This window comes from Pogona vitticeps, chromosome 15 (assembly GCF_051106095.1).
Source record: "Pogona vitticeps strain Pit_001003342236 chromosome 15, PviZW2.1, whole genome shotgun sequence".
Classification (NCBI taxonomy): domain Eukaryota; kingdom Metazoa; phylum Chordata; class Lepidosauria; order Squamata; family Agamidae; genus Pogona; species Pogona vitticeps.
Window position 1 is genome coordinate 4,444,001 of NC_135797.1, and position 14,519 is coordinate 4,458,519.

Here is a 14,519-nt window from a genome sequence, read left to right on the forward strand (position 1 = left end):
GAGATTTAATCCCTTTCTTTTCTGGTCCTGATCCAGGTGAACCGCCTCCCAAAAGCATGAATTAGCATTAGCACTTCAACAGAGGACAGTGGCTGTGGAGAGATGAGCTAAGCTTAACGAACCCCACCCCCCACCCCCGCGAAAAGGCTTAGTATTCATTAGAAACAAAAAGACCTGATTTTAGCATACAGTTAAATTATTGTCTAGCCTGGCTTCAACAACAACAACAAAAGGCCCAGTGGGGATTTGAACTCCCAACCTTCTGGCTCCATAACCAGATGCCTAAACTGCTGAGCTATCAAGGAAATGACAGGTAGCATTAAGGGAGGGCTTTTAAAAATGCTTTTATTTTTAAAATCAGTTTAAAACCTTGGCTGGCCACCATCACAAAGGGATAGACTCCGCTCACTGGACACCGCCGAGCCTTGGCCATGGAATGAAGCCTAGCGGCGCAAAGCTTCTGCAAAAGTCTGCAGGCTCACTAAGCAATTCTCTGAGCGTGACAAGTTTCTAGTCCTGATGATCAGGAATGAATATGAAGTCAACTTACTAAAGTAAAATGGAAACAGGATGATGGGGGGGGGGGGGAGACCCAAAACTGAAGTCTCTCAAAACCATACCACGGTAATAATAGTCTACGACAGGTCTTGCTTCAAAGTAGATACTACCTTCTTACATAACGGTTTCCAAACACAACTGTGATGTATACCAAGTGTATTGCAGGTACCAGCTTCAGTTTCGTACATGCATGGCGTCCAGTCTGGATTTAATCAGCCACCTATAACTAGAACCTGCAAATTACAAGTGGCTTCTGAGCTCCTGGAGAAGTCGCCGGCCCTCTCCTGCCCTCCTTTCAAATCACCTCCAGCCATTCGCTCTGCAGCTAACTGTGCCGCCACTAGAGGGCGACTCGCCACTGCCACTGTTCACGTGCAGAGGGCCCAGAACTTAGGCCCTGCCCAGCGAGCGAATGCCTTCGCCCAGAAATCACAGCAAAAGTGAAACAACGCCCACAGCCCTGCCGAGGAGAGAGAGAGGGAGACCAGCGGCGAGGTCTGTGATTCTGCTGCTGGAAAACCGCCCCTGCCAGTTCCTGATCCGGCGGCCGGTTCTATCACTGTACTCAACGCAATGTTTCGAGCTGTTTCTCACATGTTTTATTTTTTAAAAAACTCCATGGGACAGGTCTGTACTGATTGGGGGCCTAGATACGTTTTAAGGTGGTGGTCCATGTCCGATCCAGAATGGGCACCACTCAGCCCCAACGCACCCCCACAAACCTTTCCCCCCCACCACCCCAGGGGTCCAGAGGCCACCCTGCCAGCCAAAAAGGCAATTCTAAATGATCTAAAACACAGCTCTCTTTCCTTTTCACTCCTGCAGAAACGGAAGTCTCTTCTGATCCCTTTCAGCTTTTGGGAAAAGGTTTGCACTGGTGTGTCCCAGGAAGCATCCGAATTTAACTGCCATTAAAACACCCACTTGTTTTAAAAATAGGCCTCTAATCAGCCAAGAAACACCAGCAGCACCAAACCCAATAAACATTTTAACAGCAGCCTCTCTTGCTCCAAGCTTAAAGGGACGCCTCTTCTTGGGTAGTGACATTGACACCTTTTTTTATTTTGGCCCTTCTAGAATCGTTCGGCTAATTTATAGATACGCTGACTTGCCTTTTAATGAAAACACACACACAAATTAATCAGATTAGACTTTTGCCGAAGAACGGCCCCACTTTCATGAAAGGCCCTAAGGAGCAGGAGGACCTCAAGAAACCAGTTTATTATGGTCTTTCCTGATGTTTCCTGAAGGGCTCACCTTCCAAGCTCCCCGGAAACAGCCTTATGTCCATTTTTAGACCATTCGATGGCTCCACCTGGCTCTATATTGTCTAGGCTGATCAGCAGCCGCTCTCCGGGGTCTCAGGCAGGAGATGCTGGGATTAGGGACCTTGAATTTCTGCAGGAAAAGCGTATTGCCTTTTCCCTGATTAAAACTAAGCCTCTAGTCCTCATGATTCTGAATAAAGGGCAGACTTAAACAGCTGCCTTGCAGAGAATCACAAGGAGGGCCCATTTAGAGCTACACGGTTTCTGCCAACAAGCGATAGCTCTTCAAGGGGGCAGAGAGAGGGGGGGATCTCTTCCAGCTGGGGTGTGAGTCAGGGAGGGCCTTCCTACAGGTCCCACGTTCTGATACAAACCCACCGGTTAAGGAAGCTGCCTTACACCAAGGCAATCGATGGCTCTGCCTCGATCAGTCAGGTTGACTCTGTAGGGACTGACAGCCTCTCTCCAGAATTTTCCCAGCTAGCCCTACCTAGAAACATGTTACAGTTAAGGGCAACCATCAGCACATTTCACTGAAGGGGAGGGTGTCCTTCTTATCAGCTATTCTTTATTGGGTGCTGTAAAGAGGCTACCGTGAGAGACCGCCTGCCATTGTTCTTTATCGGTGACTGACATAACGAGCAAAATAATCTGGAAACATAACATTCAACCGTTGATGAAATACTGGAGCAGGAAACGGCTGTCCCCAGAAAGCGGAAGGAACAACGCTTGATGCACCCAATATCTTGATTTTCTGTTTTTCTCATTGTGGATAGAGTAAGCCCTCTCCCCTGTAGACACCAAAAAACATACAAGTACAGTATTGAACGCTATACATTACATAGTCTCTGCTTGCCTCTACAGGCCAGGTCTGGTAAATACACCCTGGAAATACCTATAAATACATATTTCTGGGTGTTTTTTTTTTTAATTTAGTATATTCAGGCAGCAGATAAGTGACTCAGCAGATACTGGCCCTGCGGATGGGGTGTGTGTGTCTCTGTACATATAAAGCACCATTTCCAATGCTTTAGATAAAAAGAATTCCGAAGAGATCGGCCTGCATTTGGGGGCGGGGGGTCGCTGTCTTTTTATTTTGAGATTAGAGACCTGAGGGAGAACGCATTTCCAGTTTGGTCCATCCTTATATTAAGAATGGACAATCTACTACCCAGTTAATTGTATACCAGAAGCAGTTGTGCACATTTCTTTCTTTCTTGGATTTTGGAAGCCAAAATAAATGCCTCTCTGATCTGGTCCGAATCCTACTGTCACGTGCGGGACATGCTTCTCCATCAAGCCTCAGCCACTGACAAAGCAATCAGGCATCACAGGCCAAACAGTGAGACTCTTCTTCACACGGAGAAAGTTATTTTTAAGAGTCAAGCTGGGGGACTCGTATCCACAAGAAGAAACTGCTCTTTGGCCTTAAGAGGAGGAACTCCTGATTTCTCCTTTAAGGAGGGAGGGGGGAGGGAAAACAATCATAAAATAAAATAGGAAATTCTGATGAGTCACACATCTTGGGAGCTTTTAAAAAAGAAAAGAAAAAAGGAAGTATTCTTTAACTTGGATCCGCTTCAGGCATGTGGTGTGTGGGCTCTGGAGGGGAAACTTGCAAGTTGCATCAGATTGTATTCGAGGCGGAAGGCAGGCCTGCGCAAATCCCCTTCCCTTGGGGGCTCACGGAGGCTTCAAAGAACTTCACTGGGGCAGTTGGTATAAAATGACAGATAGAAATGGCAGGAAATCCGTCCTGTGACAGGGGCTGAAATAGACCGACCAAACTATGGTAGGGCAATGTTTTCTCTAAGTTTTCCATGCTGGGCGAGTGGTAAAAAGGTCGAGGAAGGCGGGGGGTGGGTGGGTGAAGAGGGACGAATGCTTTTTGCACAGTCCTCCAAGAGGCTTCTGCTGCTATGGAGGGAATGCGAAGCCAAGCGCATTGAACGGAGAGCGGAGGTGCAGCCTGCGATCTGAACGATCGCGTCTCTTTTTGCCGCAAACAACTTATACCGAAAACAACCTGTTTTAAAGCCCCAGTGTGATTAAGGAAGCCCGTGTCCTATGGGACTTGTGCCGAGGAGAAAGCCTCAACGGCACAGGCACGCCAGATCGCCCACACGCTGAAGAAAAGCCACCCCAAAGGAGGCAGAACTCTACATGGCTACGCTATTTTACGTCTGGCCAGAGTGTTCAATGAGGGCCACGACGTCCACAAGGCTGGCAACGACAGCAAGATGGCCACAATGGAGGAGGAGGAGGGCTACCGAGAAAAAGATGCCATGGCATCACAGGCCTGCGTTTTCAGTTGCAGGCATGCCATGGAGGGAGACCCTCACCGGCCTGCAGCCCTCACGGGGTGGGGGGCTGACTTACTCTGTGGTTTTGTAGACGTCCGAGTACAGCCCTGCCTTCTGGTACTTTTTCTTTGGAGGGCGTGGAGCTTTCTTCTCGCGCTGGACCAGCGAGGTCAGCGGCGGCTCCAGGGTTTCCACCTCGTGGGGCTTCACGATCGCTTCCTCGGCAGCGGGAGATTCCGTGGGCACCTCGGAAAAGCTGGAAGGAGAAAGGAATCGGAGAAGAGGATGAACACACTGACGGGCGCCTCGTCTTGCGGGAGCAGCAGGAGAGACCCCCACCACCACCACTACCAGCAGGAGGGGGCTCATCGCTTTGCCTTGGGTTCAATCCCTGGTATTCCCGTCCAGCAAAACACGATGGGGAATCGAAATCCCCCCCGTCACCAAGCTGTAAGATACGTCCCTATTAATCCAGGTCTTTAGACTGGATGATCTGTTTCGCCCAATTTATTTATTTTACTTCTATCTTTTCCATGCCTCTCTTCTCCCGTAAAGGGACTCAAGGAGACGCCACAATAATTAAAATGCAAGTAGAGTTAAATAAATCGTCCCATTAAAAAAAGCAATTACACGACAGCATAAAAAGAATCATCCTTGGTCATTCGCCAGTCTTAACTGTGCCTACTTCAGCTGGCTGATGCGCCCCAGGCTCTCTGGACGACCTCAGAAGCAACATGCGACAGGTAATGACATTACCTTTAATGTGTTACTTTGGAAAGGGTCAATGAAAGCATAACATCTGCAAAATAATGTGCTGACTGATAAATATTTGTATTTTTTTTTTCTTTTCAGGGCATCATGTAAGACATAAAACACTGCTTTCGGGAATGAGGGTGGACTTTGATTCCTTCTCCTATTTTTTTAAAAGTATATTATTTATTTATATCATTATTTAAAAAATTGACAACCTATAAAAGAATTACAAGTCAATGGGTTATTAAGACGCCACTTTTAAAATACTGAGTTGCAGCCCTAAGGAGCACGCCGTTACGATGAGATAAGGACCAAGAGGAACCATGCCCAACATGTCACTTTAAATGATCATGAGGAAGCTCTGGCATCAAGTAACGGACCACTCCCAAGACCTGTGAGCCTGTCACGTTAAACGGAGGTGCCTTCTGGATACCTCTGCCTGCAGCCCACGGGGAACCACCTTACCCTGGCAACCCCCCCGGGGCCAGAAAATGACTTCCTCCGCAGGGGGGCAGAGGAAGAAGCCCATCCTGGACATGGCAACAGGGGAACGCGCTGTTTGATCTGGTGGGCACCTGTGCCTGCAGAGAATGTGTTCCAATCCCTGGACTGGATGCCCCAACGTCCGACATGACTTTTGGGTCAGGTCAGCCAAGGCCAGCGGGAAAAGGATAACTGTGCTTAGCAAAGCCGGGATACAGAGGTGAGATCAGAAAGCAACAGGAAGGTCTAAGAGAAGCTACAGAGGGGGAGAAGCCATTGTTCACCTCCAGCTACAGCTCATGCGTGCCAGCATTCATTCATTCATTCATTCATTCATTCATTCATTCATCCATCCATCCATCCATCCATCCATCCATCCATCCATCCATCCATCCATCCATCCATCCATCCATCCATCCATCCATCCATCCATCCATCCATCCATCCATCCATCCATCCATCCATCCATCCATCCATCCATCCATCCATCCATCCATCCATCCATCCATCCATCCATCCATCCATCCATCCATCCATCCATCCATCCATCCATTTTATACATCACCCCACTAGTGCTGTGCACACATTAAAAACAATTTATGCTGCTATTAGCAGCATAAAACTGAATACCACCAGAGGCAATTTTCCCGTAAGGGCAAGACAAGAGATTTGCAGTCAACCCGACTCTCGTGTGGAAGGTCTCTCTAAAACAGCTGTGTTTTGAGTTGTCCCAGAAGGTCAACAGGGAGGGAGCCAGGAGTAGCTCCTCCTTGGTGCCACCGCGGAGAAGGCCCCGCCTGTTGTGGATGACTTATGGGGCCCCCCTTGGGATGGCAATGAGGAGGAGCGTACCCTGGGAGGATCTGACGGGTTGGGCAGAGGACCTCGGGGAAAGACTGACGAGTTAAACGGATCTCTGCCAGCAGAAAAGGGGAAAAAGACGAGAAGACTCTGGCCTTTAGCTTCTTAAAGCTTCAGCCTTGAGGAACGGCCACCACCAAGAAAAGATTTTGGGAGTGATCACCCGAGCCATTGGATGGATCCAAGTACCCAAGGACATCGCCAATCACTGTGTAACCTCTCACAGCCCAGCGGCTGTGCCGTCTTCCCTTGCCTTGATATTTTCCCCCAGCCTCGTAAGAGCTAGATCCTTTTCTGCCACTAAGAATGCCGTTAACCTGCCACGCATCTGGAGCCCGGCCCTGAACCAGCAGCATGAAAGTATAAAGGAATTAAAGACCTAGAAAAGCCCTTAACGGTTTGGGACCTCATGAGACGGCTGACCGCTTCCTTCCAAGCGGAACTGCTCATTCTACCTGTGCTTTTCAGGCCGGATGCTGGACGATACTGAACACCTGTCGCTTGTTTATTAATTTCGAAATCTTATTCGCTGATTAATTTACTGTAGTTGCAATTTGATCCTTGGTTGTCTATTTTGTGACATCGTTATCAAATTGTAAGGTTGGCATTTTAGGATGATTAGCTGTGCTTTGCTCTCTGCTGTACACCGCCCAGGCCAGAGGGCGCCATATAAAAGTGTAAGAAATAAATAAATGAATGAATAAATAAATACCTTTTATTGCTCTCCTGTTCCTCATCCGGTAGGAGTTTCTGCCTTTTCCTTGCCTGCTCCTCTTCAAGCCACCTCTTCCGCTTCCAACCCTTCACGTTCACTCCCTGAACCACGGATTCAATGGCGTCCGTGACGGTGTCAGGCCCCGGGTGGGGCAAGCAGCTCGGGGCGATGCTCTCAAGCTCCTGGCTGACGAACCGGGTCACCGGGAGGCCGTGCGCCGAGACGACGGAAGGCAGGGGGTACTTCCTGGGCCTGCCCGGCCGGCGCTTGACGAAGTTATTCCCGGTTCGCGACTGCCTCTGCAGCTTCTTGGCTTTGAGGATTTTGTTCACGTGGTCCAGGTTTTTCTTCGTGGCCAAGATCTTGTCGTAATGGCACATCCTCCTTGCCTGGGACTGCATGGCTTCCACCATGCTCCTCTTGAGGTGATGAGCGGAAAAGGTGCAGGACAAGCGGTCGGAGAGCAGGGAGAGGCCGTCGCCGGACAGGTCCCCGGGAATCAAGAGCCCACTGCTCTTCTCCCGGCTGGGGCTCCGGCTGGGGCTCCCCGAAGCGGGCGCAGGTGCGTTCGCCATGACGGTCTCTAAGGTTTTGTCCAGTCCTCCCTGGCCTTCGTGCTGAGCCATGCGCTGTAACAAGTTATCCACTGGATCTTCCGCCCCGGCCCCTAATCTTGCAGTCCGTGCTGGCATCCCAACTCCTGTGAAGGCAGAACCAGAGAATGGAATCGTAAAGCAGGTTCACGCACTGCTGGACAGCTCAGTGGTTGAGGCCTCCAGCTGTGGAGCTGGAGGTTGGGAGCTTGATTCTCCCCGTGTATCTCCTTGGCAGGGGCTGGGCTGGATGATCCCACAGGGTCCCTTTCAGAGCTGCAGTTCTGTGATTATTATTGTTATTGCTACTGTTGTTATTGCTATTACAGTGGTGCCTTGCTAGACGATGATAATCCGTTCCACTGAAATCGCTGTTTAGCACAATCATCGTCTAGCGAAAAAGCATTTCCCCATTGGAATGCATTGAAACCTGTTTAATGCATTCCAATGGGGAAGAATCGTGGTCATCTAGCGAAGATCGGCCATAGGAAAGCCGCTTTGCGAACCGCCAATCAGCTGTTTAAATTGCTGTCTTGCGAAGCTTAGGTCCCGAAAACACCTGTTTTGCGAGCGCAGAGGGAGATGTCAAAATCATCGTCTAGAGAAAATCGGTTTGCGAAGCAGGGACCAAACATTGTCCAGCAAAATTCCCCCATAGGAATCACTGTTTTGCAAATCGCTATAGCGATCGCAAAATGTCTAGCGAAAAACTGTCATGCGGGGCAACTGTCTAGCGAGGCGCCACTGTAATATTATATCTATTTATAGAATGACTTCATTAATTCACTACATACAGAGTGTGTATTTATGTACCGTGTTTCCCCCCAAAATAAGACAGGGTCTTATATTAATTTTTGCTCCAAAAATGTTTTAGGGCTTATTTTCAGGGGATGTTTTATTTATTTATTTTTTTCATGTACAACAATTTCCATTTATTCACAGTCCTGTCATCTTCTGGTTGCTGCACCAGGGTGGAGGGTGGGGATTCACTTAACGGGGGCTTATGTTTGGGGTAGGGCTTATATTATGAGCACCCTGAAAAATCCTACTAGGGCTTATTTTCAGGTTAGGTCTTATTTTCAGGGAAACAAGGTGTAAGAAAGAGTGTGGGGTAAAGCTTTGTCCTTTTAGAAAAAGTCACAATCCCTATTACCTAGTAATGTGAATAAGAAGGACTGGAAAGTAAATTAACTTATACTGCATAGGAATTCAAAACAAACATAAAACTACAACAACGGCAATAAGAAAGGCAATAATCTAAAGCCTTCTTTTTAAAAAAAATCCAGAGTTTACCACATGACAGAAAGCAAGCAGTGAAGTGGATGGGTCAGACTTTTTGGGGAGGTGTGACAGTTGTTGAAACAGAATATAAGGACAACGCGAACCCTAATGCTGATCTGATTGTGCAGGAGGAGAGATTCTTATGGCATGTGCCTCGTGGTGGAGCAGCTCAATTGCAATACTGCAGCCAGAATTCTGCTCACGACCCGGGTTCAAATCCCAGGTAGCCAGCTCAAGGCACATTCAGCCTTCCATCCTTCTGAGGTCAATAAATGGAGTACCCAGCTTGCTGGAAGTGGGCATGGGGAGGAAACGTATACCCTGTTTTGAACACTATGGGGTGGTATCTGAGCAGCGTGCCTTGCTTAAATTTGGTAACCGACAAAGACGATACTAGTGAATCATTTGGTCCACGAGGCCAGCCGCGTATCTCAAGAGCGGCTCTACCGAGTAGCATTTTTCAACGATTCTGATTTTCAGACACTTCTCAAGGGCAAATCCAAGCAAAGCACATTTGTAGCAGTTTAATCCAGGAATTAACAGATTGGGAACGTCCACGATTAAGCCTAGCTTCTTCGGAAAAAAGGGTGCAGCTGGAACATCGTCTTAAGCTGCTCAGATGCCTCCCTTTCACGAGGGCTGCCTATGGCTCAACCCCCTCGCCGCAGACTCTAGAGGGAGGCCGAATTGTCTGGGGCTGGTGGCAAAACACATGCCACCTGTTGAGGAAACAGAGCTACCTAAACAGCTGCACTGACCAAAGATAATCTGGCTGTACAAGGCGGATTCCCTCCCCTCCCGCCCCTCGGGAGGGGTAAGGAAGATGCAGTGTCTTGACGGTCTGCCCTTGAACCTGCGCTCCCGTTTCTGGAAAAGATCCAAGAGGTTCAGGCAAGCCGAAGGCAGGAGCCTGGAGACAGTTGCGAGCCTGGCCAGGCAAGGACTGCAGAGCATCTGAGGAACAAAGGACGTTTTCTCTTCCACATCACGCCCGGGGGAAACGTTCACGGTGAAGGATGTCACCTTCTGAAACCTTCCCTCTCTCTATTTTTTTTTTCCTTCTCTACAGCCTGAGTTTAGCAACCAATGGCAACGACGCCTCCGGTTCGACCTAAGCTTGCTGTTCCCATCCATCTCACGCGACATCAAGTGCTAAAGGGCCACCTGCTGCTACCTTTCCAGCTGCGGCTCGGCCCCGCTCTCTGCCGGCAGCCAGCTGTCAACCCACTTGCACGAAGTGGCAAGAGAATGCTCTGATACACCCGGAGGTTCCTAGGCTCTCCCAGCCATCTGTTTGCTTGTTTTTTAATTTCCCCATTTTAATTTGGAAAACGAGCACGTGAGAACAGCGCTGGGCTGGGGACAGGGAAGAAGAAAAAGAGAAGATAAGGTAATGCAACTAACTAGGAGGGCTTGTGAAATGCTGGGGAGGACCGGCATATGGCGCAGAGGCTGTTTGAGCCACGAGGGAGCCTACCTTTGGCTCTGCTGTGGAGCAAACATTTCCAAGTTTCTTTACGTGCTGCGATCAGCTCCACAAGGCAGATCAGCCCGGCAACACAATTTTTAGGGCAGGAGAAGGAAATCTTTTGGTAAGAGTCTATGGGTTGCGTAGACATCACCCCGCTATTCTTACAGCTCTTGCTAGGGAAACCTGATGGGTTTCTTGACCTGGGCCCTTCCTCACCTGGGGGATCTCAAATCTATCCACAAGATAGGAATATATATATTTTTTCCTCTTCAGGAAGGAGAGTTATCTTATGAAGCAATTAGAATCTTGCTTTCCATACGCCTGCATGGGACCAATTTTTGGGCTCCCCCTCCCCCCCGGAAAAACTCTCAATTATTTTTTGAGGTGGTACGGCCCATGGGGAGTTCTAGGGAAGAAGCATGCTGACTCCCCCAACGCACTGATTATCCCTGCAACAGAGGAGACATACGTATCTGCCCTACCACGACACCAGCGCCTGCACCTACATCCTCTCCCTCTGTTACTGGCAGGAAGACAGTGCAAAGAGAACAGCTGGAGGATGGGGTGTGTGTGTGTGTCGGAGTCAAAGGCCTTGAGACCCACGGTGGTTCCACCTGCTGGGAACTCTGGCAACCTCAACACATTTCACCCAGCTCTCCGAGCCCGGGGTGGTGCCTATGTTCGCTTTCCTTGTGGTTCCCCCCGAGGAATCGTTGCTTCGAGGAGTCTTTCTATCTTGCAGTGCCTTTTCTCAAAGAAAAGGCGAAAGCGGCTCCCGGGAGGAGAGCAATTAAAGAAAGAAAGAACACACCTTTCGAAATGACAAAAAGACAGCAGGAACAAACATTACGACAGAGGCACAGAAAATTCCACCGACTTGCAGCGACACATCGCACAGCGCAGATGCTGGCGGCTGCTCTTACTGTGGCTGACATCCAACGGCTGAGAAGGCATTGGCTTAGTAGAACCCCACCGAGGAGGGGCTCACGCCTTTTCCTGGATCTGTAACGCTGACTCTCGGCTGTGTTTTCCACCTATCCCTGGGTCCTGCCCAAAGTTGCCTAAACTGAATCGGGACCTAAACGGTCAGCTTTTCTGGACTACCCCCCCCCAAAAAGACAGCCACAGCTCAGTTTTTAGATGAGGAGGATGGAGGAGGAGGTTCAAACATTACTCGCCTGTCGACGAAGTGCTTTCGGACGAAGACCTCTTCCTGGAAGGGCTGCCACTTGTGCTCTCAGTGGGTTTTTGGGAGGGCTTGTCCTGGGTGGGAGGCGTCCCTGGGCGAGGAGGAAAAGCCACGTCAGAAAAGACACAGAGGCTTTCAGCGACACAAGACGGATGTCAGAAAACAGGGGAAAGCAGCATCTCAAAAGAGACCACAACACCCACCCACCCCAGGAACTGACTCTGGTTCTGATGCCACCAACTATGAATCAAACCCAACTCAGTGAAAACTCAAACAATGACTAAGAAGCCGTTTAGCTAGTAGCTTTTGGGGGGGGGGGGGTAACATGCCTCTCAAAAGAGCTGATATCAGGTCTGAATTCAGATGGGGGAGGCTCAAACACCCTCTGATGGCCACCCCCCCGGTATAAATAAATGGGCAGCCGGGTCATCTTATTTAGCATTGATGTGAGGGGCTGGTCCGGACCTTGTCTGGTCAGGATCTTGGGACTGTGCAAAACGACCCAAACACGCTTGAAAAATACTGTATATTGAGCTGACTCAACCAATCGCTCAAGTCACTCCCCTTTTAGGGCACAAGATCAGACCTTACATCACGGGAGAGGCCCAGAATCTCTCCCTCCCCAGGCCAGCCACAGAAAGATGAAGGCAAGTCCAGCGGGAGGTCACAGATCAGCAGAGGAGAGCTTGCTGGCCTTAAAGAAGAGAGCCAGGCTCTCCTCAAGAAGGATGGATTTCCTCCACAGGGACAAGCGCAGGTGGGCAAAGCTATCCGTTCTTTCACACTGCAAAGTACAGGAGGTCTCGGCCAACAGAATTACTCTTCCCTCTGGGCTGGGGGAGCCTGGGAGCTGCAGACCCAACAGGAAGCTTTCCCCCCTCGGTGGAAGGAATATCAAGAGCTGTCGCGTAGCTCGGGCGATTTAAACAGGCAGGGAAAGGCGGACCAAGATGTCCGAGCCTTTCTCTACAGATATGTGACAACTGATTCTGTGTCCCCTGAAGTGAAACCTGATAATGCCACATTTTAATCTGATTTTTTCAAGTTGGGAGTCTCTAGCTTGCAACTTTAATTTAACTACAAGTCCTGAACCTTAAACATCTGCCTGGGATGATTTCGAGACCTATCTGTGTCTCCCTCTACTGCCCTTCAACCCCCCCCCCAATTCTGCAATGTACCGTCAGAGAGAGGCAGAGCTCTCTGCTCGACCCAAAAGATCCACTTTCCACAGTATTTTATTGTTCCAATAAAACTATGACCCGCCTGTGATCATAAGTATTTCACATGAACCGGGGGGGGGGGGGAGAGACATGCTTCTTTGTTATTCATCACAGGGAAGCAGCCCTGGGCTTCTTTCTTCCTCGATACCTCTGGCATGATGGCACAATGTGGGAGCAAAACCCACACTCTGTTTCTGCAAGAAACCTTTGCCAGAAATGCCGGAATGCAGAAAAGTGCCTGCATTTAATACCACTATTTGTCCATTCAGACCGTTCCTCTCCGGTGCAAACCTGATGGACTGTAAATTTCAGCACGCCTCATCACCGGCTAGGCTGACTGAGATGGAGTGATGTTTCAATACAACATCTGGAGGTCAAGGAATTTGCCCACCCTCTCTGTTCTCTTTGGCAGCTGTTCATCGGGAGCTCGGGCACAGAGAAGTCCTCACCCTCAACTGTTCCCTGATTCATTTGTTTATTTATTTATTAATTAAAGAAGGCACTGAGGAATGAATCCAGGACCTACTTAATCGGAAACAACTACTCCGTCCCCACACTCATGTTAAGGAGGAACCTGAATTTAACGGCTGCAGAAACTGTAAGTCCACACTTTGGGGTCAGGGCGATTCAAGCCTCCAAACTCAACAAACTCTGGCGATTGTGAATACATGTGTAGGTTTTGTGGGAGGAGTTCAGCCGACTCCAGTTTAAAGGGTGTTTGAAATGACAAGAGATAGATGCTGATGTTGTTATGTGTGATCAAGTCACCCCCAACTTACGGCGATCCTATATATGAGTGACCTCCAAATTATCCTGTCCTCAACAGCCTTGCTCAGCTCTTGCAGACTCAAGCCCGTGGCTTCCTTGAGGAAGTCCGTCCATCTCATCTTTGGACTTCCTCTTCTCCTGCTGCCTTCCACTTTCCCCAGCATGATGCTCTTTTCCAGAGAATCCCGTCTTGTCAGGGATGAGCCCAAAGCAGAACAGCCTCAGCTTCAACCTTTTTGCCTCCCGGGAGAATTCAGGCTTGATTTGATCACGGACCCAACAGATTTGTCTTTCTAGCAGTCTTGGGTCTCTGCAAAGCTCTCCTCCAGAACCACATGTCAAATGAATCAATTCCGTGACAGGTTTCTTCACTGTCCAGCTTTCACACTCGTATGTGGTGATCGGAAATACGATCGCGTGGACAATCTTGGTCTTGGGTCTCCAGGGACCATAATTACACTCGATGAACATCTCTAGTTCCTTCCTAGTCTCCGTCTTCTTCCGGGACAGGAATAAACATGAATTCGTAGGGTTCTTCGTACATTATAAACGGACACACTACCTCTCAGAGACTTCCAAGTGTAGACTTGTGGCCAACTTGGATTGTCTCGGCATGGTGTGCAAAAGAGGTTTGCTAACAAGGATGACTCAGAAACCCTGATTTTTGGGGCCACTTAAATGAGCTCTCCCAAGACTCTACAGCACGCCGTGCCCGAGACTGGGCAAGAGAAGGCCCATGTGCCAAGCATCCACCTAAAAGCGATTTCCACAAAGAACGCAGCTGGTTCCAACTGTGGGAAACTCACTCACTGAAAGCGATACATTTTCATCTGACTCACCAATTAAATGCACTAGCAGAGAGGCAATGATTCAGAGATAGCACTTGGTGGGCTGAAACATCTCTGTTTTCGTCCTAATTAAGGCTGTTTCTCATCAAATCCAAGTCGGCTGGCTCACGGTAATGGAATTCCTTAGGAAATTCCCGGAACTGCACTAACCAAGACAACCTGTTTTCTCTTTCTGCTTTCTCAACTTAACCCACTGAGGAGGTTGAAT

At 49.1% G+C, this 14,519-nt stretch overlaps 1 protein-coding gene across 1 annotated transcript in view; it reads right to left on the reverse strand.

The window, feature by feature from the left end:
* ASH1L (ASH1 like histone lysine methyltransferase) overlaps window positions 1-14,519 on the reverse strand; it is a 66,930-nt gene that overhangs the window by 26,554 nt on the left and 25,857 nt on the right. The window contains exons 4-6 of the mRNA XM_072984283.2: window positions 11,465-11,566; window positions 6,939-7,641; window positions 4,206-4,385 (exon numbers count right to left, since the gene is read on the reverse strand). Coding sequence (XP_072840384.2) covers window positions 4,206-4,385; window positions 6,939-7,641; window positions 11,465-11,566 — 985 coding nt within the window. The remainder of the gene's footprint in view (window positions 1-4,205; window positions 4,386-6,938; window positions 7,642-11,464; window positions 11,567-14,519) is intronic.